General features: G+C 39.0%; 1 protein-coding gene across 2 annotated transcripts; it reads left to right on the top strand.

The window, feature by feature from the left end:
* Positions 1-444: 444 nt before the first annotated feature.
* Epdr1 (ependymin related 1) lies at positions 445-27,489 on the top strand. 2 transcript variants are annotated; one of them, XM_005319202.5, is made up of 3 exons: positions 480-1,013; positions 24,606-24,814; positions 25,874-27,489. In XM_005319202.5, the coding sequence occupies exons 1-3, from the start codon at positions 739-741 to the stop codon at positions 26,068-26,070; spliced, it is 681 nt and encodes a 226-aa protein (XP_005319259.2). In that variant the 5' UTR covers positions 480-738; the 3' UTR covers positions 26,071-27,489. The 2 variants fall into 2 exon arrangements, with proteins under 2 accessions (XP_077895975.1, XP_005319259.2); XM_078039849.1 differs by lacking the exons at positions 24,606-24,814; positions 25,874-27,489 and adding an exon at positions 14,950-15,213 and having other exon boundaries at positions 445-1,013.
* Positions 27,490-27,796: the final 307 nt, after the last annotated feature.

The following is a 27,796-nucleotide window of genomic DNA, read 5'->3' as shown; positions in this document are numbered from 1 at the left end:
AAAGTAAGGGTTATTTCTTAGTTCCTTTTTCTTTTTTTTTCCTTGATGTCATATGACAGATCCTAACAGTGCTTAAACATGAACTTTGTTCTTGAGGGGATCAGTCTCAGTGCAAATGTGACCTTGAGGTAAAGTTCCTGAGCCCAAGGCTTTACTATGAGGGCCTGGGAGTGGAGGCTGGGAAGTGGCCCTAATGAGTAAACTGGTATCATTTCTTCAGGAAGAGACCTGTCTTTTCACTTTTAATTTGTAGAGGAAAGGTTACAATTTGCCAAGAGGCATGATAAATCAGAGAACAGCAAATGTAGCAGTTCTACTCTCCCATTTGACCTTGAAATTGCCCCCAGTGTGTGATTACTTGTTAAACACTGCAGCTAGTGGAGAAGCATATTCCTTCCCAGTCAAGTCTCATTCTCCTCCCCAAACCCCTTAAATTGCGATGCCCTTCAGGGTGCTAGTGGCACCGCTGCCTCTGCATTTCCTGTTGGCAGCAGTGAGCAGTGAAAACAGAAGCTGCAGTAGGCAGTGGCCAAGGCAGAAATAGCTCGCGCGCGATTCACCCAAGCCTTCCCAGGCCCAAAGTCTAGCTCCTGATCTCAACAGCTGATAAAGGCCACAGCTAGGGCCGGAAGCACCTCCGCCGGACCAGTGCCGAGAGAACCCTTGGAAACCACTCTTCGCCTGGAGCCCTCAGCGGCCCCTGGGTTCGGGCTTACTCCCGGGGGGCGGCAGACCGCGATGTCAGGACGCGTTCCTCTCCGCGCGGCCAGCCCCCTGGGCGCCTGGCTGCTGGGCGGCCTCTGGGTTTGGGCGCTGGGCGGCCTGTGCAGCCTGGGGACAGCGGGCTCCCCGGGGTCGCCGCACCCGTGCCAGGCGCCGCAGCAGTGGGAGGGACGCCAGGTTCTTTATCAACAGAGCAGTGGGCGCAACAGTCGTGCCCTGCTGTCCTACGATGGGCTCAACCAGCGCGTCAGGGTGCTGGACGAGAGGAAGGCGCTGATCCCTTGCAAGAGGTACGGGACGTGGGGTCGGCAGTCGGACGGGCTGGGGAGGGCGAGGTCGCGGGGCCCAGCGCTCAAGCCTGTCCGGTTTCCAGCCCCTCGTGGCTCCTCCCTTCCCTTAAAAAAAAAAAAATACTTTTGCAAGGAGGGTCGCATCGGGACAGCATAGTCTGGGGCTGGGCTCACCTAGTGCGGCCCGCCCGCAGGCTCTCAATATTGCTTCGCACTAGGATGTTAGGAAAATAAAAGCCCTAGCAAGATCGAACCGCCAGGGGCCCCAGACCCAAGTTCCCTCCAGTCTCCAAGTTGCTGAGTCAGACCCCAGGCGACCATAGCCCCCTGTAACCTAGGGCGTGGCTTCTGCACTATCTCATTTCTTTCAGAAGCCAGCTGCTAGGGACACATTCACATACGTACACACATACATATATAATACCTTCAAGATTTTTCTTTCTTTCTTTGTTTTCTTCTTTTCATTCTTTTTTTCTATTTTTCTCTTCTTTTTTTTTCATCTTAAAGGAATATAATAACACTAAAATGTGCAGGATTCTGATAAATCATCACCTTGTAACAACTGTTAAAACTTTAGTTCACTCCCATAAGGTGTTTTGTTGCTTGCTTTTTAAAGCTAGTTTTCTGTACTACCATCAGAAATTGTATACTATTATCTGTATCCTTTTTTCTTAACATTGTCTCTTATATGTTATTTGCCATTTTATTGCTTGGCCTCTATCTTGTTTTCATAGGTACACAATACTCCATAAAGGAAGGATTCAATATAAAAAATATAACTGGCCTAATAATTCACCTTTCCACAGTTATGACAGAAGGTGCTCTCCTGAGTGGTCACCTTGCCTCTGGCCCCTTTAAGACCTGATTTCTAATTTGGGATTACCATCTGTCTTCTTACCACAGCCTTCCTGTTCTTCCAAGGGTCACTTTGGCCTCTCTTGCATCATTAGGAGGTGTGATATAAATGTCCGTCATTTAAGGCTTCAGTGAGCAGTAAGAACAGTGGCCAAGGGGTACTTTTGTTCCCTTATTTGTTTCTGGGACAAAACAAATCTTGATAATAATATCATTTTCCCTTAAAACATTTGTTGAAGTGTTGGGCTTTTTGAGGAAACTAGGGGAAGGACTGACCATTTCAAGTGATCTATTCAGAGGAAGATAATACATTAGAAAACATAGTAGGCCTTCTGTATTTTTTGGTTCTGCATTTGAGGATTCAAACAACCACACATCAAAATTGTTTGAAACAAATTGCATCTGAATTGGACCATGCAGATTTTGTCTTATCCTTATTCCCTAAATGATGAGGTGTGATACCTATTTACATAGCATTTAAACTGCATTAGGTTTTATAAGTTATCCACAGATGACTTAATGTGTATGGGAAGATATCCATAGCTTATTTGCGAGTACTATGCCATTTTGTGCTAGGGTCTCTGGCATCCACAAAGTTTGGTATCCACAGGGGCTCTGGAACCAATCCTCCTTGGAGACCTAGGAACCACTGTATATGAATTCTGTGGAAGCATGGAACAGAAGAATCTTTATGGTATATATGTGCAAAACCTTTTAAAACATGGATGTTTTGGGTTGGGTCTTGAAAGAAGTGGTAATAACAATCACCAATATTTGAGCGCTTATTATATGCCAGCCATGTTGCTGCCAACTTTGCACATATTATATGATTTAGTTTAAATCTCACAACAATTCACAGTGCAGGTTTTATGACCTCCATTTTATAGAAAGACTCTGAAGTCTAGGAAGATTAAAAGAACTTTCTCACTACCACAGAAACAAGACTCAAGAAAGCCAGGTAATGGCGAAACATTACTCATTGTGCACATTTATGTGAAGTCTGGTATAATAGAAGTGTATTGATGAGTAGTCTTCTTGAAGATGGATTAGAGTGACTTGAAACTCCCTGCCGATGCAGAGGAGTGTGGCCATCAGAAGGATAAAGCTTTATGCCCCCCATCCTGCAAGATAGCAATTTTTGCAATTTAAGAAATTCAGGTATAAAGTCAGACAAACCTAGTTTTGAATCCACTTTCTGAAGGTGGGTCTTTGGATAAATTACTGTCATTTGCTGAGCCTCAGATTCTTCATTTAAAGTATAAGAATATTTATGACAAATTTGTTAGAACATTGTGGGGATTGAGTTTAGGTATGTAGAGCATAGTATAGCATCTGATAGCACTCTAAAGATCAACACAAAGCTGTGGATGATCCCATCACCACTACCATCATCATCCTGGTGAATTTCCCATATGCCAGAAACATGCTTCCAGCTGTGGACTCAGATATTTGACTCAGCAGCACACCTACAGTTCCTTCCTTTAGGAATCAGACTCAGAGTATGCAAAGTCAAATGTTAAACCGTATGTTTCAATGAGTTTTATTGCTGGCCTGGAGGCTGGAATTCTCAAATTCTAAGACTAGGTCATTATCTTCCTGTACTCAAAACTAGGAGAGAGAGAGAGAGAGAGAGTGTGTGTGTGTGTGTGTGTGTGTATGTGTGTTGCCAATTATAATCAAGATGTTGTGAGCACAGAATTTGCCAAGGCCAATGTCTCGGCTTGGCACCAGAATCACGAGCCACCACACACCTTTGTAGGTTCAAACAGCAATTCTTTATTCCCGCTCTCACACTGCCTCCACGCAGGTCCAGGGGCAATCACGTTCTGCCGTCTCCCGCACCTTTCACCTACTCCACGAGGCTATCTCCAAATCCCATTTCAATCTCAGAGAACTCAACGGGAACAAGCAGCAGGAACACCCTAATCCCAGCAATAATCTTCAATCTCCAATTTCCCTAAAACCCATTATCTTAAACTGGCAACACCTTAAACTCAAGGAGCCGGTTACTTCCTCAAACCTGATCAGCTCTAAACCCGGATCTGCCTTGGTCCTTGAGCAAGGTCACCTTATTAAAGCATGCATGCAATGTCCCATCGAATGTCCTCTAAGCAGCATGGGGTACGCTTGGCAAGGAAATTTTGATGCGTCATTCCTACTTGGTAATGGCCCTCAGCAAGAATTGGAACGAATACATTGAACAAACATGATTGATTGCCTGTGCTAGCCTAGGCCTAATACTTAACATTTGGTTTTCCATCATGAATAAAAGAGGCCAGCCCAGAGTAGGTTTTCATGGTAATCAGGTGAAGATGAAGCGATACATTCATTTTCACAGTTGAGATGCCTTGTCTCTACTCTGCTGGGCTAGACTCTACCTAGTCTGAATAGGGTGTAAGTGGATAATGCTGAAATCTGTATTAGTAGCTCTCCTTTTGTGACTCCATGATTAATTAGTATAGTCTTCAGATTTTTGTGTTTTACCTTTAGTGCAATCATGGCCAAATCTCACTCTTCTTTGTGTGTGTGTGTGTGTTCCCTCATGGTAATTCCCAATTTCTTTGCCCTTATTAGTTAAGTGTTGGTTTTATAGTTTAACTTTTAAAGGACAACTGTATTCCTTTTCTTTCCAAAGTTCTTGGCAAGGTTCTGTCTTATAGTCCCATTGCTGGATGTAAGTCAGATGTAGAGGAGAAGATTTGGTGCATAAATACATTTTGAACTATTTAAATGTAGATTTGTTGAAATGAATTCAAAAAAATTTTTTTCCAGGTATCAGCAGTCTGGCCAAGAGAGCAGATGTTATTTGAAGAAAAGTGGATAGGTTGTCTCTTTGTATTTATTAGTAAGTTGAGAAGTAAGTTTTAGAATTGGATCAACTTCTTAAGATTTTCATTTTTCATCCAGATAGTTATGGAAAATCCCACTGATAGTTAATGTGGAATGATCAGGATTTTCCAGACTCTCTATTCCCTGAGATGAGGGAAGAGATTAAACAACTTCACAAGCTTTAGATAAGACAAGTCTGAATAGAGAATGGGAAATATTAGTAATTGATACTATTTGGTTTTCTGGTTCCAATGGTCTGTCTTCACTCCTTGATTAAACTCACAAGAATTATGTTTGGAAGACTGATAGAAAAGCAAAACGTTCATTTTTGTATTTCAGTCAATATGTTGAACTTTATGGGAAAAACAGTGTTGATATTGAATGAATGCTGAGGGACCTGGAGTGATTTACTGCTACTTACGAAATGGTGGCTTGGGTGTTGGGTTTATTAAAGCTATGAATGTTAGTGGGTGCAGCGGCATTGGATGAATATGCATAGAGGCAAAATCTTAGACTATTCAGTTACCAGTCTAATATGTTCCATTGGTTGTGATTTTTATTTGAAAAACATGTCAAAAATGGAGGGGCTAGTCATTCTCATTCAAGTTCTGACTAATTCTGTTCCAATTTTCCCAGGGAACTTTATTTCCTGAAGAACAAAATAAATTTTTTTTTCTATTTTTAAAGTAAACAAGTCATCTGTACTGCAGAGAGCATAAGCATCCATTTTAGACCCATGAAATATCAATCATGGCTTCTAATCCTGACTTTTCCACAATAAGGTCCTTAACTTCTCAGGACCTTGGTATCTTTTATCTTTTAATTTCAATGATGCCTACAATGTTGATACTAAATACCAGGCCCTTATTCTTAAAAGCTAGGAAGAGATAGGATTAATGGATATCATGAAAGCACCAAATTGTGCTTTATCTTATCAAGCTGATTGGCTGTTGCTACCAGGATGCAATGAACGTGGCACGGATTTTCAGTTTTTCTCAACTTGTCTCTTTGTGTCAATAAAGTCAAGTTTCCTTTTATGCATGTGTTCATTTATGTATTTATTTATTTTGCAGTTCTAGGGATTAAACCCAGGGCCTCAAATGCATGCAGGTCAAGCTCTGTGCCCCTGAGCCACATCTCCAATTTCCGTGTGCTTTCTCTTTCTTCTTCTTTTCACTTACACTTGTGCTTGTGGGCAAAGAATAAGATGTTGTCTTCCAATGCTTTGGTCTTAAACTCACAGAGCTGTTATCTCTCCTGAGCATCCCTTTATACTAAGAATCAAATAGGATCCTACAGGAAGTTTCATCCAAGTGTCTGCTATAGAAGATTAGTTCCAGCATATGCAAATTATGGTAAGTAACTTCAATGATCTAATGTGTTTGTGAATGAAGATAAGGATCCTTTTCCTGTGTGTTTTTTTTTTTTTTTCTTTTCCTCTCTATGGCACTAGAAATTGAACCCAGGGTTGCTTTACCACTGAATTATATCACCAGCCCTTTTTAATTTTTTTTTTTTTTTGAGAGAGAGTTTCTCACTAGGTAATTTTTTTTTTTTTTTTTTTTGAGAGAGTTTCTCACTAGGTTGCCCAGGCTGGCCTCATACTTGTGATCCTTTCTGCCTCAACCTCCTGAGTAGCTGGGATTACAGGAATGCACCACCATACCTGGCTAAGATTCTTTTCAAATGCGTGATTTTATTTTGCTTTGAAAAAACTATCTCACACTTATAGAAAAGTTGCAAATATAATGCAAAGGGCTTCTTTCTCCCTTAAATCTTTGAACCATTTGAGAGGGAGTTTCCAACCTCATATACCCATGATCCCCAAATACCTCAGGATGTATTTCCAACAAGAAAGGGCATTCTCCTATATAACTTCAATACAAACTTAAAAATCAGGAAGTTAACAATGTTTTATTTCTCTCATCTGAAATTCAGTTGTCATTCAGGTTTTACCAGTTTTCCTTTATGTGTTCTTCGTAGGAAAGGGACACAGTTTAAATTGCAGCATAATATTTAGGGGTTGTGTCTCTGTAGTCTCTCATGGTCTCAAACAGTTCCTAAGATCTTTCTTGCACTTTAGTACTTTTAAAGATTGCAAACCAGTTATTTTATAGATTGTCCCTCCACCTGGGTTTGTCTTGTGGTTTCCTCATATTAGATTCAAGTTGCTTACCTTTGGCAGGAATAGCTCAGAGGTAATACTCCTTATTTTTGGCATCCTGATGTTCACTCGGATCATTTGGTTGACTGTTCTCTTCCAGGTTTCTTCTTCACTGCAAAGTGATAATTCTTTCCTTTGCAATTAATACCTATTTTGTAGGGAGGTATTTTTAAACCGTGTACATATCTCCTTCTTCATTAAATTTTCAACCCGTTCATGTATTTGTCTCAATATGGACTCAAGGATCTCCTTTTATTCCACTGCTCTCGTTGTTTATTTGGCTTTCCTGGATTTGGCCTGTGGGAGCCTCTTTTTTTTTTTTTCCTCCCCCCCCCTCTCCTGCTATGGCACTAGAAATTGAACCCAGGGTTGCTCTACCACACTGAATTATATCACCAGCTCTTTTTTTTTTTTTTTTTTTTTTTTTTTTTTTGGAGAGAGAGTTTCTCACTAGGTTGCCCAGAGATCACTCACTCCTTTTGATCTCTGATGGCAGAAAATAATATTTTCTTTTATTAGCTCCAATTGGCTTCAATGTCCTTTAGACATATCTTCTTATTCTTTGAGCATTCCCTTTCTTTTTGGCAAAACAAGATATTTCAAGATCATCTGTATTTCCCTTGTTTCCACCTTGAGAAGCCATTTCTCAAGAAGCCTGCTAGAGAAGAATACTTGGAAGTCAAACTCTGTTTGTGGTCATTGCTACTGTGTGACCCTGTTCCCAGTCCTTCATGGTGGATTAAACAAGGGTGTGTAGTTTTAAATTCACACACACACTTACATACACTCATATGTAGATTACACACAGGTAAGCCTGTATTTATCTGTAGGCCTCCAATTCTAATGCATAGAGCTATTTACACCAATACCTCCTATTCTAATACTTCATGGTTCTTTCTAGTTTTCTGTGTATCACTTTTTTTTTTTTTTTTGGTAACGGGAATTGAACTCAGGGACACTCGACCACTGAGCCACATTCCCCGGCCTAGTTTTTTTATTTTATTTAGAGACAGGGTCCCACTAAGTTGCTTAGCACCTCACTTTTGCTGAGGCTGGCTTTGAACTCACGATCTTCCTGCCTCAGTCTCCTGACCACTGGGATTACAGGCATGCAGCACTGAACCCAGCTTCTCAATATCACTTTTGAGGTTACCTTCTCAGTGAGAAAACTGTACCCTATATTTAGTTGAAGTATAACCAATCATGCACATTCTTAGGATAGGTCCTCTGCACATGAACACCCACCTCACCCCACATGAACTCTGCACCCCCAGCCAGTCCCTGTAGAAACCTACTTTGCTTGGTCTTACCTAATGGTTTTATTTAGTCTAAATTGTTCAACAACAAGAAGGGGAAGGTTAGGTTACTTTTTTTAAATGTATGTTTGTTTTCTTTTGTGTTTCTCAGCCTATCATATCACCATTGCAAATCCTCAGAGGGTGTCTGTGTGTCTGGAAGAGGTAGATTAGTATAAAGTGTTCAACAAATTTATTTGATCATGAACTCTGTTTTGCATGGACTGGACTTTGAGTTTTAAGAAGTTATGACTTTGAGAATTTCAGAATAATGACTTCTCTTTTGGCTGTTACTCACTCCTCTTGATCTCTGATGGCAGGAGACAATATTTTCTTTTATTAGCTCACGGATTCTGATTGTTCATGGCCTCTTGCTCCTCAAAGAATAAACTGTGCTATTTGCAATACCAATTTTTTTTTCTTCAGAAGAGATTTCTTTCTCCAAAGAGATTTTCATGGAAGAACACAAAATTTAAGGGGCTTAATTCAGAGGGGCTGTTTCCCATTGGCTTTCAGGATAAGGAGGGAGGACTGGGCAGTGGGGGAGGGAGGGAGGGAGGAGAAACTACTGCCAAAAAAGATAAGAAAGCTGGTAGGAGATAAGACTGTCTTATAAATGGAAGCCAGAGGTGGTCACCATACTGCCATACTGTTCTGGAAAGATCTTTTTTTTTTTTTTTTTTCTCTCCCATAACTTTGAGCTATTTCTTCCTGATTCTGACCTTAAAGAAGGTGGTCAGAGGCAGAGTGCCCAAAGATCTGAAAATATTCCACCAATTAGTGGTTTATTTTTCCTGGAAAAAATGTGATAGTCTTATATCCCAATTCCAGTAAAAATCTTCTATTTTCCCCCTTTAAAATTTCTTTTATTTTACCCGTCTTTTACAGTTAAAAAAAAAAAAACTTTTCTTGAAGGCTACTAGCTGAAACCTCATTCTTCCCTTCTGTTTAAAGCAAATCTCAGGCTAACTCCAATTTCTGTCCTCCCAGGCTCTCTTGAACCCCCTCCAATAAAACTTTCATCACCATAACTCTGTTGAGAATGCTCTGGGCAAGGGCACTAAGCAGCACATTACTAATCAGCTCATCTTTTATCAATCCTGGTTTTACTTTGCTCTTCTTCATCTTGACACATTTTCTCCTTTGATTTTCCACATTTCACTCTCTCCTTTCCTTCCTTCTGCCTCTTTTCCTTTTCTTCTTAGTCTCCTTTGCCCTTCCTCCTCGTCTCTGGGCTGTTGGTGATGGACCGTCCAAGGACTCAGACTTTCCATTTCTTTACTTTTTGTCTAAACCTGCTGTCTTGATGATCTCATCTAGGTCATGGCTCGGAGTGCCCTCTCCCCAGTGGAAGACTCTCTCCTGTCTCTCTCCAAGCCATAGATCTCCCCTGACCTTTGCACTCATGGATCCAGCTGCTTAGTTGATATCTTCATTTTGGAATCCAATAGTCACGTGGAACTCAGCATGACCAAAATGTTTCCCCTGCATATAAACAAACAAACAACAAATAAAAGCCAGAATCTAACCAAACTAACCAAACTTACTCCTCATGCAGTTTTCTTTTTCTTTGGCACTAGCAAATCCACTTGCTCAGCGTGAAACTCTTGGACTCATCCTTGATTTCTTTTTCTCCCATTTGCCAAAAAATATTCTATAAACCAATCCAGTTGATTCTAATTTTGAATAGATACCCAGAATCAGATCATGCTTCCAATATGATTCTGGTCCCACCTTCACCATCTCTTGGCCTGGATTTTTGTAACAGTCTGCTATCATCTATTTCTTTGCTCCCCTGCCCTCTACTTCTGCCCTGGCCTCCTTTAGTCTATTCTCAACAGAGTAGCCCAGGTAATTCTGTCAAAAAACATTGTATTATGTTATTCCTTGGCTCAAAATACTCCAGTGCTTTCTATCTATCTTGGAGTAAATGTCCTTCCTTGTAAAATGTCCTTACAAGAGCCTACTGAACCTATGGGATCTGCTCCCTCCCCTCTTCATCTTATTTTCCCAACCTCATCACCAACCCACAGCCTTAGCTGTGGTTCTCTTTATCTACAAGGCCTTTCCCCTGAGAAACTGTATGGCCACTGTCTCCTCTCAGCACTCTCACATGCCCATCTCAAATGCCTTGTATGTTCCAGGCTCCTACTACTATCTAACATATGATTTAATTAATCCTAAATTTGTTTCCTCATCTGTCCTGTCTTCCTTCACCCAAATTAAGGTAACCAGAGTCCTCTTCTAGTGTGAGTACCTCTAATGTTTCCCAGTTAACCTTTCACAGATTGCTGGCTTAACACAATACTCTTTCAGGTCTAGTAAATATATCTCTGCTCTCATTTCATAAAGAATGTATTTTAATTAAGATGGATGAAACTTCATCAGCCTAGCAAATTGTACTAATAGTCTGCCAAGTGTTACGTCATCTTTGCATCTTTTTCTATCCTTTTTTTCCCTCACGATTATGTTTTCTAAAACAACAAACTCACAGATTTATGCAAAGGTTTTTATAGCTTATTATTCATTGTATTTTATACCATATATCTGCTTGATTAAAGAAAGATAATTTTATATCAAATTGCATTGTCTACCTTACCTATGTTTTTAAAAGTTTTTACATAGGTCTGTAGTGGAACCCGAGCAGAAGGGCATATCCCAATCTTTGGGGAATGGATTTCCTCACTTTCATTTCATCCATGAGCCACTCCCAAGCTCATCTCTCATCAAACACTGTTCTCAATGTCTCTTTTCTTCCTTAACCTCAATTTTTGGAGACTTTCCATTCATATGGATGTGGAGGTTTCCCAGGCACCATTGGTTTTCTTCAAAGGCAATGCATCTTTGAACTGAGAAGCTTTCTAAAGAAGCACTAGTCCCCTACTAGGGTACTTATGTCACCCTCATACCGCCAAAGAAAGAGAAAATCTTGTGACAGATGGCCCCCAAAAGAAGAAGGCAGCTGCCCTGGAGAAAAAAAAAAAAACCAAGTTGGATGAGTCCTACCCCTTCACAGAAGGCTGCTTTTGTTGTGGCTAAAGTGAGGTCTACTGTGAGCATTCCAGAATGTGGGCTTTGCTGATGAGTAAGAGCCTAAAACTTTGCATCATAAAAGACAAAAAAAAATTAACCTTCTAAACTCTCCCAGAGAATACTCTGCTTTGGAAAATATCAGAAGTTGCCAAGGAAAATGATGACAGATGGGAAGGAGGAGGCTCAGGGCCAAGGCACATGCCAGTTTCTTGTTCTGGATGTAGGATTGCAAGTTATAGGTATACTATGACTTATGAAGAATATACATGTAGCATCATGGACCCCAAACTAAGTGGCATAGTGAATGCAAGGTCCTCCATAGTTGTTTGAAAATATTTGGAGTAGGAGTTTGGATGAGTAGGAAAATTTTTACCCAGCATGCTGGAGGCCCTGGGTTTAATTCCAAGCACCCAAACCAAACCAAAACAAAAACATTTGGAGGCAAGACTGCAATGAGGCAAGTTATCTTCATTGACTCCACAGCTTCCAAAACATTCCCTTTAAGCCCCTTACTGAAACCCCTCCAGATCCTCTGGAGTCTTAAGGCCCATTAGGGAGAGTACGTCACCAAGATGCTGATGAATCAGGATGTTCAGTTACTGAGAAAGGCAGATATGTGCCTCTGAAGAAGTTGTCCAGGTCACACTGAAGCTATCAGAGTCCCTAGGACAACTTTTTGCACAGGGTTCCTACTTGAAGTGTTGAGGCAGAGGCAGCGAAAGTAGAGAAAGCATGAGAAGATGGAAGCTCCCACTTCAGGAGAAAGAGAGCAATGGACCAGTGGACATTGCACCAGTCCACACCCTTGGTAGCAAAGGTTTCTGGGAAAAGACTTATTATCCGCTAGAGTGCCACAGCAGGATCTGGGAGTTCCTCCATCTCAGTATCAAGCCTTTTACCTGTCCCCTTTGTCACACACTCAGTATTTATGGACACTGATGATTCTCCCAGCCCAACTCCAAGTATGTTTTGGTTGAAGCTTGAGACCCCAGAAAAGACACTCTGATGAGAGAGATCTCGACTCTCCTTAAGGTGTTCAAAAATAAAGCCCAGTAATCTACTTTCCTGACCTCAAAACCTTTTGCACACAAGTGTTTATTTAGGTCCTACATAGCATGTTGAAAAGAATTTCAAGTGTTTTGGTGGTTTATAGTCTTTCCTCTTTCTATTATCCTGACTCAAACCCTTGAAAGGTCAGCTCCTTCACTTGGTATAACACAGGAATTTTTATAATGTGTGTGTTTGCACAAACTTCTGAGGAACTTTGCCACACAGTCTGCTATTTAAAAAAATCCAAAACATAAGCCATTTTCCTCCTTTCACTGAAATTTCTTTCTTAGACCAATTTTCCTCACTTGCCTAAATTCTTTCTTTTGATTCATGTTCTAATCAGCTAAAGAACTTATGCAATCACTCTTCATCAGAAAAGATACCTGAGTTGTATACTTTCAAAGATTTTTAATGTCTGCGGATATCTACTTATTATTGTTTTACCTAATAATAGTTTATTTGGGGGGGGGATGTGTACAATTCAGTGGGTATAAAAAGTCCTTTTGCTTAAACATTTTTATATCTCTCAGACCTCTAGAACAGAGGTCTGATACTCAGCTAAGTTTGGTTTACTTTTTATGTGTGTGTGTGTGTGTGTGTGTGTGTGTGTGTGTGTAAATGCAAGTTTTTGTAGGTCATTTCTATTGTCCTTGAACTTTATTAGGGTATGTCTACCTCTAAAGAAATTTCATCTACTGTTTGTTTTTCTGTTGGTGTCAGGATCAAACCCAGAGCCTTGAATATGCTGAGTGACATTCCCAACCCTTCATCTACTGTTTCTGGAATTTTTTTTTCTTTTTTTGCTTTCTTTCTTTGTGGATCTCTTTCTACTTACACATTTGGTTCTCTTACATCTGTCCTTCAAGGTTTCTTTGTCTCTCTCTTTTTTTTTTCATGTTGAAAAATTCTTTAATGTTAGGTTAACCCATTATAGACAGGAAAGTAAATCTTCTATCCAATTTCAGTAAAATAATCATATTGGGGCAGGGGCTGGTCAGGTTCACCAACACCCTGCCAAAGCACCAATATTGAGTTTTAGAATAATACCTCTCAAGTTACCAGCTTCTGGGTTTCATTTATTAATTTATTTATTTACTTTTGGTTTATTTTATTCTGCCTCTACTGCATTTCTTATTTTGATTCTCATGTTTTTTTTCATCAGAAAACTACTCTTGTGTTCATCATTATTCCTTCTATCATGAACAATGTCTATCCTAAATCCCAGGGAAAGTAGAAAGATCAGATTTCTATGTTAGAGTTTCATTAGCTGGAAGGGTGTGACAGTTTATATTTCAGCATGGTGGGAATTGAAGCATTTCTACTGAAAAGCATAGTGCTGACTATGTACTCCTTGACTCACTCTCCTTAATGCCCCTTGATGTGTAGTCTAGAAACCATTGTGCACCATGGCAACCTCCTGGGTATCTCAGTACTGATGAGGCTGTTCCTTTTAGTAATGGGGAAAATTAAGTCAGAAAATTAAGACAGTTTGAGTTACTGTCTCATGAAATATGTTTTTTATTATTATCTTTCATCAGTTGAAACAAGATATACCTACACATTGCCAATATTCATCCAGATATTTTTTTTAGGCGGGGGGGGGGCGGAGGACTTCTTTAATTTCTTGAGCACTCTTTTCAAGTTTTGAAGTAGAATCCAAGTATTGGAGGTCCATCACCTTACAGCTTCTTAAATTGCACACGTAATTTTTCCTTTTCCTTAGGCTACATTCTTAGGTAATTTAATTTTCCTTTAGTTATGTATGATTGGCATGAAAATGCACAATGAGTTTGTGTCTAGCATCACAATTCTGAAAGTGTTTTTCTTTTTTATGTCTCATAATTACTGTAGGGTGTAACTCAAACTTAGCAGTTGCCAGAAATGGCAAGTAGCTGCAGCTCAATTTTTCCTCCTGAGAGTCAGAGGACCAGCATGCATTACTAATCTATTATATTGCATATTAAACAAATCCAAAATTTGACCAGTATCTTCCATTAAAGCTAAAGTCCTTTTGTAGTCACAATATAATATTTGTCCACTCCCTTTTCTGTAATTTAGTATATATTGGAGAGCCAAATGTTCTACATAGATGGGAAGAATCATTCCTTCCCTATGTGGAGGCAGCGAATAGGATGGTATTAGAGAATTAGAGTTATTCTGGTAAGAGATCAGAACTTGGGTCCAATCCCAACCTCATCATTTACAACTGAGTTATGCTCAGAGCCTTACAGTCATCTGTTTAAAAAAAAAATGCTGGTGACATGTCATCCAGCTGAATTTACCTTCAGCAAACTCTTAGATTTTTTTATTTCTTTTTTTCCCCCTGACTATCCCAATTTAGGAGAGTAAAACAAGTGCTTGTTGACTATTGGGGTCATCTACACCCCTGCCAAAGCACCAATATTTGGAATTCCAAGATTAGCCAAGTTCTTGGGTCCTGCCCATTCTGGAAGAGAAGGTCCTCATTGTGTGGTTGTAAGGAATCAGGTACATAATGCCTGTAAAGAAGTAGTTTTTACTTATTTCATTAAGGATACTTATATGTACCGATGCAAAAATACCTCACTAACAGTTATTTAGGATGTGTGTTGTTTATTACAGAACTGTCATGATACGTATTACCAGGTTTCACCCAACAGTTTCATCAAGGCTCCAGGCTTTTCTCTACCCTTTGTTCTGCCATTCTTAGGATGCTGTCTCATGGTTGCAGATGGTGTGTTGACTTGTTGTCTCATGGCTTCAAGATGGCTGTCTCTGCTCCAGGCATTCTATCCTTACCCAACAACGTTCAAAGGCAGCAACTGAAGGAAGCAGAATGGGACAAAAGACAAGCTCTTCTTTTTGATAAAGGAGAAATCTCCAGAGGATTCCTTCTCCCTGCAGACCACCCTTTAGATTTCCAACGAGAGAACCAATTATAATCCTGCTTCTAAGGGAGATGAATAAAATGAGTTATATGATTTTTTTTCAGCCACATATTGAGAGGCATTCAAGGAGGAAGGGGCAAAAATGCCTTTGGGTCTTTTATGAAAGTATCCACCACAGTAATCAGTAATAGGCTCTTTTTCCTCTCTCCATCCCACTTGGATGAAGTAATGCTTCTTAGTTATATATCAGATTAAGTCTTTTGTGTAGAAGTTAAATGATTAGTTTCTTTGGTAAATGAAAAGGGTCAAATTTTTCTATCATAGTAAAGGATGCATTGCATTTTTATAAAAATTTTATTTCTATTTTCTTCAAAAAATTCTCTGAGCTTCAGAATTTTGGTCCCTCTTTATTTGGAGAAATTGGAACATCAAAATTATAAGCATATAGACTATAAGCAATAAACCATGACCTTTGACTTAAGACTTCCTTATGATACTTTTCACAGTATTTGTAAACCTTATGCTGAAGTTTGAAAACGAGACAGAAAAGTTGTATCCCTGTCTCCTAAGAGAGCAATCTTTCAGTACTTTTTCTAAGGCAAAGATATTAATGAAGCTCCAAGTCCAGTTTAAAATTCTAGTGTCCCTTTATGAGAAACAGTAATATTTTATATTAAATGAGAATTTCTTTAATCCAACAATCCAGTCTATAAATATTTCATAGGATAATAAACACAGGAAGGTAAAAAGTTTAATCTCCAAATTATAGTCAGCATTAACATTAACAAAAATGGGAATAATCTAAGCAGTCATGAATAGGGAACTAATGAGTGAATTGCAAATCGTGGTATTTGGGTACAATATGGGAATTTGTTAGGATTATTGTAAAGCAATCTCACTTAGGAATTTTGATACTCCCAACCAGCAAACTGAAAATAAGTAAATAAAAATAATAATACATTATGATCAAGGAAAGTCTATTTCAGAAATGCAAGGAGAGTTTGATTTTAGGAAATCCAAAACATCTAGGGAAATAATCACATGATTATGTCCTTAGTCTGTTGGAAAGGCAGTTTACAAAATTCAACAAACATTACTGATACAAGGACTTAATAGGAACCGATAGGTGCTACTTAACATGATGCAAACTTTATAGGTTTATATTGAAATCAGAATCCTCTTCCTGTTAAACTCAGGAAAAGAGAAGGATATCCATTACCTCTACTGTACTTAATATTGTATTGAATTTTTAGCAATCTTTTAGTCTTTTTCAATGGTGTGGATGTAGTGAGCCTTGAAGACAAAAAACACCCCCAAATCAAACAAAATTAAAACAAAAGAATTAGGTAAGATAGTTGAACATAAAATTGACATGAAAAACCTATAGTCTTCACATATACAAATGATGACCTGCTAGACATTACGGTGGAAGGAATCTTCCATTTAAACAAGAAACTGTAACGGAAAGAAAACTTCCATTAAAAATACTAATAGCAACAAAGACATAAACTACTCAAGAGTAAATTTAAAGAACTGTGCAAAACTGTACAGAAAATATTTTAAATATTCCTAAAATATACAAAATGACACCAAAAAAAAAAAAAAGGCAGATTTTGGGAGGAAGGGCAGGATGATCACTTACCATAATGCAGGTGTTAATTCTATCAACCTTAGAAAAGATAAAAACAATCAGAGTCCCAGTAAATTTGGCCTGATATTGAAGCACACTATTAAGTTTCTCTAAATAAAGCAATATGATACCGGTGCATGAAGTGCCAATCCAATAGAATAAAATAGAGTCCTGGAAGAGATCCACATACATCTGGAAATTCAGTATCTGATAAGAGTGGAATCTCAAATCACTGGAGAAAGATGGAATTCTTAATAAATGGTGTTGGAACAACTGGAAAAAAGATAAAATTGTCTCCATGTCTCACATCATGCATAATAATAAACTCTAAATGAGTTAAAGATCAAAATGTAAACAAAACAAAGCCACACAGACATAACAGAAAATATGGGTACATGTCTTTATAACTCAAGAGTAAGAATTTTTTTCTAAGTATGACAAAATTCAGAAGTAATATAAGAAGAGTGTGAAATTCTTTGCATTGTAGAAAATTTTTAGTAGTCAGAAAATGACAGAGGGAAAAAACTTGCAACTTTTATCAGACACAAAAGACTCACTTACAAGGTATAGAAAATTGGGAAGAAAAAAAAAAACCCTAAGGTACAGAGAATAAAGAGTCAGTTCACAGAAAAATGAGGCCAGATCAATGCCTCAACATATGAAAATTTGCTCAACCAACTATCATGAGTGAAGGAGAATTAAAACTAGTCAAGCCAGGTGCAGTGGAGCATATCTATAATCCCAGTGGTATGGGAGGCTAAGGCAGGAGAATTGCAAGTTCAAAACCAGCCACAGAAATTTACTGAGAGTGTAAGCAACCTACTGAGACCCTGTTTCTAAACAAACAAACAAACAAAAAAAAACCCCAAAACAAACAAACAAACAAAAAAAACCCCTAGTCTTCTCTTTGGAAAGATAGTGACTGGGAGATATCAGGAGAAAGGCCTCTAGAATGCCTTATTTTGATCTAAGTCGGGGATCCACAGGTTGTGCACTTTGCAAAAATTTTCAAGCTTCAAACTTTATATTTGTGCAGTCTATTATAAGGATGTTATACATTATTTTTAAAAGTTCCAAAAATACATAAAAACCTTGATAGTCAAATTCCAGGTCCTCCTTATCAGATGGGCTGAAATCCAAGTTTGACTACATGCTCTATTGGCAGTATTATAAAGAAAATAGGCACTCTCATATATTTTGATAGGAGTGCCAAATAGTCCTGTCCTAAGGACAGAAATTTGGTAATATTCAACACAATCACAAATGTTTCACCTTTTGACCTAGCAGTTCCATTTAGGATTACCTTAAATATATTCTTCCAAAATAAAACAGCATATAGGCATTCATTGTGGTGTTTTGTTAATATCAGAAGTATGGAAACAACCCATTGTTCATTAGCAGGATTCTGCCTAAATAATCAATGGTATTTACATAAATAACCTATTACACAGTGATAAAGAAGAGAGAAATCTATAATAGAGAGTAGACGTAACAAGGGCAGAAAAATATACAGTATGCCACCTTTTCCATGAAAAAGGAAGATATGTACACCTGTAATCCCAGTGGCTTGGATGGCTGAGGCAGAAGGATCTCAAGTTCAACACCAGCCTCAGCAATTTAGTGAGGCCCTAAACAATTTAATGAGACCTCAAAATAAAAAATAATAAAGGTGTGGGGATATGACTCAGCTCCCCCAGGTTCAATGCCCAGTACCACCCTGCCCCCTCCCAGAAAGGAGGATAAATAATAATGGATGCATGCATTTGTTTATTTTTTTTTATTTTGGTAAAAAGACATGCAGGAGAAGTTCAATTAACACTGATGAATAGTGTTATATATAGGGCATGTGGGGATGGGAGAGGATTGGGATGGGAGGGAGACTTCTCTCAATGTGTCTTTTGATATTATTTTGCATTTGAAATGTGAAAAATGTTCCATATGCAGATAATAAAATTAAGTCAAAGAGGGGAGGTGTAAATCACTAAACTGAGGGAAAAAACTGAAATAAATGAACTTAACATTCTACCCTTGAGCATAACCACACACCAAATAGGCTTATTCCAAGTAAACTTTTAGCACAGTACTGACTCTAAATCTGAGTTATACTTTGAGGATAATAAGAGCTACCATGAAATCTTTAAAGTCATTTAGCAACTCAACTTTTGTGTAGTAGATTTGACTTAATATAAAGCAAATAAAGAAATTTTATTGATGTTTTTGGAAGCACCACTTTTATTTTAAGAGAAAAGTTATTAAAGTATGAAAAATAATGGTGGAAAACCTATAATGTTAAATTTTGTTGGAAATATCAATATGAATTCATGATTTTATAACTGTTCAGTAATTGCTGACCACTGAGTAGACCTCAAAGCAGTGGTGTCCCAATGTATATGTTCATACACTGATAGAGTCAGCATGATATTTGAACAACCATGTTCATAGTGACATTCATTAATAATAGCCAAAGGGTGAGTACAACCCCAGTATCTATCAAATATGAATGAATAAACAAAATGCAGTATATATGTGCAAAGGGCTACTATTCAGCCATAAAGAGGAATGAGATTCTGACATATGTTGTTATGGTTTACATATAAGGTGTCCCCCACTAAGCTCATGTGATAGATAATGCAGGCATGCTCAGAGTTGAAATTATTAGATTAGGAGAGCTGTAACCTAATCAGTAAACTAGTCCACTTAATAGGTTAATTATTGACTGGTTTACTAAGTAAAAACCATAAGCTGGTGGGAGGCATAGCTGGGAGAAATAGTTTCCAGGGGGTGTGTGCTTGGGGATTATATACCTTATATTTTCCCTGGCTTCTCCCATATCCTCTGCTTCTCAGCTGCCTTGAGCTGAGTAGCTTTCCTCTGCCACTCTCTTCTGCTATGATGTTTGGCCATCCCTGGAGCCAGGGCAATGGAGTTGAATAGCCTGACCATTGTCTGAACCTCTGAAACCATGAGCTAAAATAAAGTTTTACTCTTTTCAGTTGTTATTAGAAAGCATTTTGGTTACAGCAATGAAAAGCTGATGGATGCATGCTACCACATGGAAGAACCTAGAGAACTATATGCCAAGTGAACTATACCAGTCAACAAAACATAGATACTACCTGAATTCACTTATGGGAGGGTACCTAGAGTAGACAGATTCATAGAGACAGAAAGTAGAACAGTAGTTGCCAGAATCAGAGGAGAATAGAAAATCGGAAAAAAAATTTTTAATGGGAATATAGTGTCAACTTTGCAATTTGGAGGCTGGTTACACAACAATGTGAATGTGCTTAACACTATTTAACCATTCACTTAGGAACAGTTGAGGTGATAAATCTTGCATATATAGGTATTTTATAACAACTAAATAGTTATAATTTAAAGAATAGATATAAGTATAAAAATGTATCTAGAAGAACATATATTTATGCACATGCACAGAGTTACTGTGTCTATAAGTTCAAGTTTCTAGGCAACTTTCACTTTTTATTTATGTAGTGTTTGAAATTTTTTACACATGAACATGAATCAGTTTTACAAAAACCATAAACCAGTTTCCAGAAGAAATAAAACTTGTGAATATTATCAGTATTTTGGAAGTTTGAGAATAGAGGTCTAATATTTAGGAAAATGAACTTTTTGGAAATGGAAGTTACTGTTAGTGAGCCCGAGAGTTTTGTTAAAGGAACATAAATATTTTGTTCCATATGGTGAGAGGCAAAACAGGCGGCAGGCCACTCCTCTGCATTGTGGCTGCCTTGGAAAGCTCAGCCTTCTCACTCTTTGGCCGGGCCTGACCAGCTGTGACCTTGCTTACAGCTAAGGCCCAGCAGTAGGTGGCCGGCCTCTGTGGGAACTCTCACAGTTGCTCCCAGAGAACCATGCTTTGCTTGGTGTCTGGCCAGCAAGGAGGTGAAGTCTGCTTGCTGTTGTTGACCCAGGGCTGTCTGCCTGTCTATCCTCCATGCCGATTCCAGCACCTTACCTTCCTGGACTGTATCCTGGAGGTGCAGTTGATGACTCCCATCCTCACAATGGCCTCCCTGTCAGAGCCAGGCTTTGATCCTGCCTCTAGCGATGCAATTTCTGTTGAAGTCTGACAGTCCTTCCGGTCTGTGGGTTACAACCTGCACAGCGGTCCCCACAGTGATGACTCATTTCCACCTGAGCTGATGGCTGTGTTTAACCTTCTATCCCTTCCTATCAAACTTCAGGCCCTGTGTCTGAAGGAGAAACTTACATCTGACCTGTTAATGCATTCACATAAACGTGGGAGCATCGTTAAAATGCTCTTTCCTAAAATTTATCATGGAACAGTATTATTATTTATAGTCACGTGGGATTTTGAAAAATACAATAAATTATACAGTTCTACTTTGTTTCCCATTATGTGATTATTTTCAGTTTTACTTAGAGCATAGTCAACATAACAAAGTCACATTCACTCTTGATGGTGCCCTCTGTTTAAAAAAAAACTTAAATATATCACAAACAGACAGAGAACACTAGAAGACCTGTGTGTGGATTACCTAGATTTAACACATTAATATTTTGTAATGATAATTTCATGCCCAGAATTTTCAGTTTAAAGTTAAATTATACTTCTGTGTATGGGTAGAGCTGGCCTGGGGGAAAGGGAAATTTGCTGATAACTTTTCTTGCCGTCCCTGTTCTTTCCGTTACATGTGACTGACTACATGCCGGTGGCCCTTGATTCTACATCAGGCCTTGCATGCCTCTCACAGAATAGCTGTCTGACGGCTTGCTATGGTTTGGGTTATGAATGTCCCCCAAAGGCTCATGTAATAAAGACTTGGTTTCCAGATCACACCACCATTGGGAGGTGGTGGAACTTTTAAGACATAGGGTCTAGTTAGTAGAAGTTAGGGATATTGGAACCTCCTCCTCTTCTTCTCTCATTTTGTTTTCTGGCTGCAATGAGGTGAGCAGTCCACTTCACCTTGTGCTTATGCCATGATGTGCTGTCTTGCCTCAGGCCCTATTATGGTTTGGTTGTAAGATGTCCCTGAGTAAACTCATGTGATATATAGTGCAGAAATGTTCAAAGGTGAAAAGATTAGATTAGGAGAGCTGTAACCTAATCAGCAGACTAATTCATTTGATGGGTTAATCCTTTTGATGGATTTGAATAGATTACTGGGTGGTAACTGGAGGCAGGTTGGGCATGGCTAGGGGAAATAGATCACTGGGGGTATGTCATTGGGGATTATACATCTTCTCCTTGGCTCCTCTGCTCTCTCTGCAGATGACCATGAATGGAACCGCTGATACCATGAGCCCGAAACAAATTTTTCTTCTTCTAAGTTGTTCTTGTCAGTTATTTTGGTCACAGAGATGAAATTCTGACAAACACAGGCCCCAGAGAAATAGGTCAAATGACCATGCGTTTAAATCTCTGAAATCATTAGCCAAAATAAAGCTTTCTCCTTATGAATGATTTATCTCAAGTATTTTGTCCAAGTGGCAGAAACTGACTAACATAGAGCTCTTACTTGGGGCTCTTCTTCTTGAAACCCTGGAGTCCTCAACTCCTTCTGACATGAACCCTGGTTATGAGTAGGACCCAAAGTTGCAAGCTGGAAAGGAAGTTTTATGAGAACAATTGGAGGTTTTTATAACTCTGCAGGAGACTCTCAGAAAATAAAACACATCCAAGAAAGGAATAGTTGTTGGAATAGCAGTTTGCTAGTGCTTCCTGCCGCCTTCTTCTTCTTTATTCTTAGTTCACATGTTGGAAAATAGCCACCAATAGCTCCTGAGTTTACATATGACATGCCCATTTGCCTAAAGAGGTTGAATAGTAGGCTTTGGTTACAATTCCACATGTCCAGGTGTGGGGGGATCTGATTGTGTTGCCCTGGGTCACTGGTCCACCCCAGGTCCCATAAGCTGTGATGAGAATGGAAAGGTCATATGTGACCAATATGCTGCTCAGGCGGGTACTTCTGACATCCTGTGCCATGTAGGGCATGAGAACAGTAGTTTCAAGAACACTCTTTCTTGCATAATACTACACATCCTTTAGGGGCAATTGTCAGAATTTGAGAAACACAAGACTAGCAGCAAAAACTAGGAATGACCTTCAGCCTGTACTGGGGATAACACAGGATGGAGATGCTAATGGTGAGGAGAAAAACAACAAAGGCAGCTTTATGCCCCTGAAGGTGCACATTGTAGGGTTTTTGTGGGTGGTGCACTGGTCATTAAAAGTGTCTGAGTACCGGATTGTATCTGGACAGAGGTTCACATATTTAGAAATGGATTATGCTCTGAAAGTTGATATTAATATTTTTATATGAATGTTTATGGAGCTTAGCTGGTTGTGAGGCAATAGTTAATTTCTAACCCCCAGCTCTTCAAAGAGGTAATGGTTTTGTGTGGACACTAAATGCATATTATAAGAGATTACTTCATTTTGGAGCATTATCTCACAAAAACCCACATTTTTCTATATTTACTCCCACTTCTAAAGATATGTGAATATACTTTGTATACAACCAGAGATATGAAAAATTGTGCTCTATATATGTACTATGACTCATAATTCATTCTGCTCTTGTTTATAACAAAGTAGAATAAAAAAATTTTAAAAATTTGTTATTTTATTTTTATTTTTTTTTGTCTTATTCGGGTAAGGCATTTCATATCTTCTCTGGAATAAGCAAGTAATATCTAAATGTTTAGAATGAGGTTATGTTCATATTTCCATACTAGCTCAAAGCATTATTTTGACCACATAGGCAGTTATTGTTTGCATTTTTTTTTAATAAAGAAAGTAATCTTTGAGCTCAGACTTTGGAAGAGAACATATATCCTCCATGAGCGTTCTTCTAGTAGTGTGAGTCACACAAAGCACAGATCCATTCTTGGATCTGTGTCCTTTATTTTTTTATTTTTCCTTTTTTTGCAGTGCTGGGATTAAAATTACGGCCTATGCATGTTTAAGCAAATGCTTTACCACTGAGCTGCATCTCTGCCAACTTCATTTACTCATGAAAAGCACCTAGTCCTTCTGCACTCAAATGTGAATTTCAGTTTCTCAGATGAAGGCGGCAGTGAGTGCCACTCTGCCCCACTAGCTGCAGTGGCCAGAGTTTTGGATTGATACTGAAATGTATGGAAACATGGTGGCCTTTACAGATCACCAAGATTGCTTAAATTTAAGGGAGATAACAACATAGCATGCACGTAACTTCTGGCACCACTTGGGAATACTTCCCTCTCTCTTACCACAAAGAGTCATGAGAGAAGGTCAAGAGCATGTAGAAGACAGTTTAGGGAACCCTTTCTGGCTGGGGACCCCTCAGTTTTTGTCCTTGCTGTCTTAGTGTATGTGGGAGTGCTGAAGTTTGATGCAGCTCTGTTCAATTAAATCTTTTATTTGTGACAAATAGGCTTTGAGGCAGTGAGATATGGATATTTGGTCCATCTGGTCCTCAGCAGGTTCTTGTTTTACATTCAGTATACTCCTGTAATTGCTTGGCTTAGTGTTGTAAGAATCCTGCTAAGCCAAGGGTCGAACCCTCCTGGGGCTAAAATCACAAACTAGCTGTAAGCTAGGGTCATATCTTCTCTGTGTTTGTAGGATCAGAGTCAGGTATATAAGAAGTCATTGATAAGAATTTGTTCAGTGAATATTCAATTTTGACCTGAAATTTTAGTGATTTAATATTCAGGCTGATTGGTGTAAAGTGTTTATAAATAAGGAAATGATGGCTTAGCAAGCAAAAAAAAAAATTTTTTTTTCTATGTTGAAAGTACTTTATATCAAAGACAGACTTTGGGCTTTATACTCATAAAATATGATGATTGTAGCATAAAAGTTCTATTTTCTTTTCATTTATATTTCAGATTATTTGAATATATTTTGCTCTATAAGGATGGAGTCATGTTTCAGATTGAACAAGCCACTAAGCAGTGCTCAAAAATCACCCTGACAGAACCCTGGGATCCTCTTGACATTCCTCAGAACTCCACCTTTGAAGACCAGTACTCCATTGGAGGGCCTCAGGAGCAGATCACCGTCCAGGAGTGGTCCAACAGAAAGTCCGCTCGATCCTGTAAGAATTAAAAGGGTCCCTTAATAAAGGTAGCTGTTAGGGAAACGTATGGCAAATTATGTTGTTTAAAGCCTATGTAAGTCCCCATATGTACTTTGCAAATTATGGGACACTAGCTTCTAAGCATGTCATTTGAAACATGTTGGCCTTCTAGAGCCACATGCACTTTTCTTCCACTTTGGCTCTTATGGACTACATTGGTTTTTGATGTTTGGGGATCACCCAGAGGTATGTGACATGGAGGTGCTTTTCTAAGGCACACACTCGTATCACGTGCCTCCTTTTCCTTTCCTCTCATCACTTCTTAAAGTTGCCTGGCCAGACCTACTCCAGTATTCTGAGTGCTAAGTGGCCTGCTTTTATTTGAAGCTATTCACTGTAATTCCAAGTTTGTTTTAAACACTGAGGGCATTCATGCCATGGGGACCAATGTGGTAGTTCCTCAAAGTAAACAGACTCATCATGTGATTCAGCTATTCCAGTTCTCAATACATTTAAAAGAAATAAAGGCATGATCTACACATACCTGTGTATGCCCACGTCTAGAACAGCATGATTGCCAGTAGTCAAAAGGTAGAACTAACCCAGAAGTCCATCAGCAGATAAATGGATAAACAAAATAGGGCGTTCATACAGCAGAACATTAGTTCGCCCTAAAAAGGAAAGAATATCTGCTACCACATGAATAATCCTTGAGGATATTATATTAAGAGAAATAAACCAGTCAAAAGGGGCAAACATTGCATGATTCCACTTATGTTAGGTACCCAAATCCCTGCAGGCAACCAGCAGCCTGAACGTTGGCAGGGACTATGGAGAAAAAGAAAATGGGAAGTTATTGTTTAACGGGTCAGAGTTTTCAGTTGGGGAGGATGAAAACATGGAGATGGATGGTGATGATGGTTGTACTGATGATGTGAATGTACTGAAGGCTTGCAACTGTGTGCTTCATCATGGCTAAAAACACCTTTTATCTTGTGTGCATTTTACCACAATAAGGAAAAAGTGTAGCATTTTGCTTGTCTCCTCTATTAAAAGTCAACTTTCTTCTTCCTATAGACGAAACCTGGATCGGCATTTATACAGCCAAGGATTGTTATCCCGTCCAGGAAACCTTCATTAGAAATTATAGTGTAATACTGTCCACGCGATTTTTTGATGTACAGCTAGGCATTAAAGACCCCTCTGTGTTTACCCCTCCGAGCACGTGCCAGACGGCCCAGCCTGAGAAGATGAGTGAGGACTGCACCTGGTGAGCCTCTGAATGCAGAAGTGACTGCCTCGAACATCAGCTGGAAACAGATTGGAGACTGGTGGGGATGAGAATCTACACTGGGGATAGTTTTAGGATGCTAAACACTGATATAAATTTTTCCCTGTGTCTGACTTTGACTGCTCAGCTATGAATACAGGAGGAAATTGAATGGAGAACATGTGGCCTTCTGAGATGACTACTAGCATGGCCACTTCAGTTATTGCTAACGCATACTTGGTTTTCTGTGTACATAGGTTTCTATTCAGTGTCATGGCATATGAAGGGGTGAAAGGTTAGCAGGAGCAGTTTGCCTTGGCAGGGATGAATATTTTAAGAACTGACGGTGATAATAAAATGCAGGGTGATTTTTGTCAGTGTTTATTATTAAGTTCCCTACAAGGGAAACCCCCTGCGTCATTGTACCAGGAGTCATCTGTTCCCACTGATGCTCACCCCCACCCTACGGCAACAATGCACAAAATGACCTCCTAAATTTGACTTCCAGATATAAGAGCTCTATGACATGACCCATGGACAGAAATATTTGGAAGGAAGTGAAAGGCTATTATTATGAAGTATTAATTCTTTGAAAGGGAAAAGAAAAAGAGAAACAGAAAGAAGTTTGAAAGCAAGAGGGTTTGGACAATCATAATGTTTATACTTAATGAAGCACGAGCCATGTATGCTTCCTGTTTTCTATGCAAGAGTATTGATTTATGTGTGGAATGTTCACATTCTTCTCAATGGACAGCTGGTGTTCTAAAGTAGTGCTGCACCCCTTATCAGGAGACTGATACCTCTTATCCTCCAAATGCAGGATTAGAACTCCTTTGTACTCCAACTCCTTTGGTTATTAACTAAACTAGACTTGCCCTTGCCTTGGCCTTCCTGGGACTGTTTCACAGTCTCTGTTGTCTATCTGACATCTGCTCATCCTTCCCAGGTCAGTTCACACATGACCTTCTCTGAGAGCTGCTCCCAAGCCTGGATTAGTTGCATCTTGCAGGTTGAGAATGCTTTTCTGACAATACTTATGCTGTGTGACAATTTCCTGCCTCCTGGATGCTATGTCCCACTGTCCTGGCTAAGAGTCCCTTGAGTACGGGTATTACTGTTCTTTACTTTTTTTAATCCCAGTACCAAGCAAGTGCCTGGCACATGATCAGTGCCCTCAACATTTGTAGAGTTAAGAATACTAGCTTCTGTTTCTCAGTTTCCTCATCTTTTAAGTGGGGTTGGGTTTGCTGATCACTGGGTAGACCTTCAGTAATACAATTTATTATTCTATATAATTTTCCTCTTGTATTTCATTTGGCCATCAATTTTAGTTACCAAAATAAATGTGTGATACCCATGTTATGTTCATAAACAATCTGTATTACTCACAGTTTATCTATATTAATAAACTAATTTAAGCACATCTCAAAGCACTCTTTGATATATTTGCTTTTCTAATAAATATGGGTGAATGTGATTATAAAAAAGTTAAAACTCTTCTCTAATAAACAGTTTAATGTGATCAAAACCAAATTGCTTATCCTCTTGCAAAAGCCTGAAAGTCCTCTCAAGTCTTGTTTGAAGTGGCTTAGGTCAGAAGCTTCAGGGTCAATTTTGACCCATGTCTGCTTCAGTTCCCACTACCAATCAATACCCGAGTCCCCATAAAAACAGTTTTTATTTTTATTTATTTTTAATTTTTTTATTATTAGTTGTTCAAAACATTACAA

Source organism: Ictidomys tridecemlineatus, chromosome 2 (assembly GCF_052094955.1).
Source record: "Ictidomys tridecemlineatus isolate mIctTri1 chromosome 2, mIctTri1.hap1, whole genome shotgun sequence".
NCBI lineage: Eukaryota > Metazoa > Chordata > Mammalia > Rodentia > Sciuridae > Ictidomys > Ictidomys tridecemlineatus.
The sequence above is the reverse complement of the archived record's forward strand: the minus strand, read 5'-3'. Positions and strand labels throughout refer to the sequence as shown.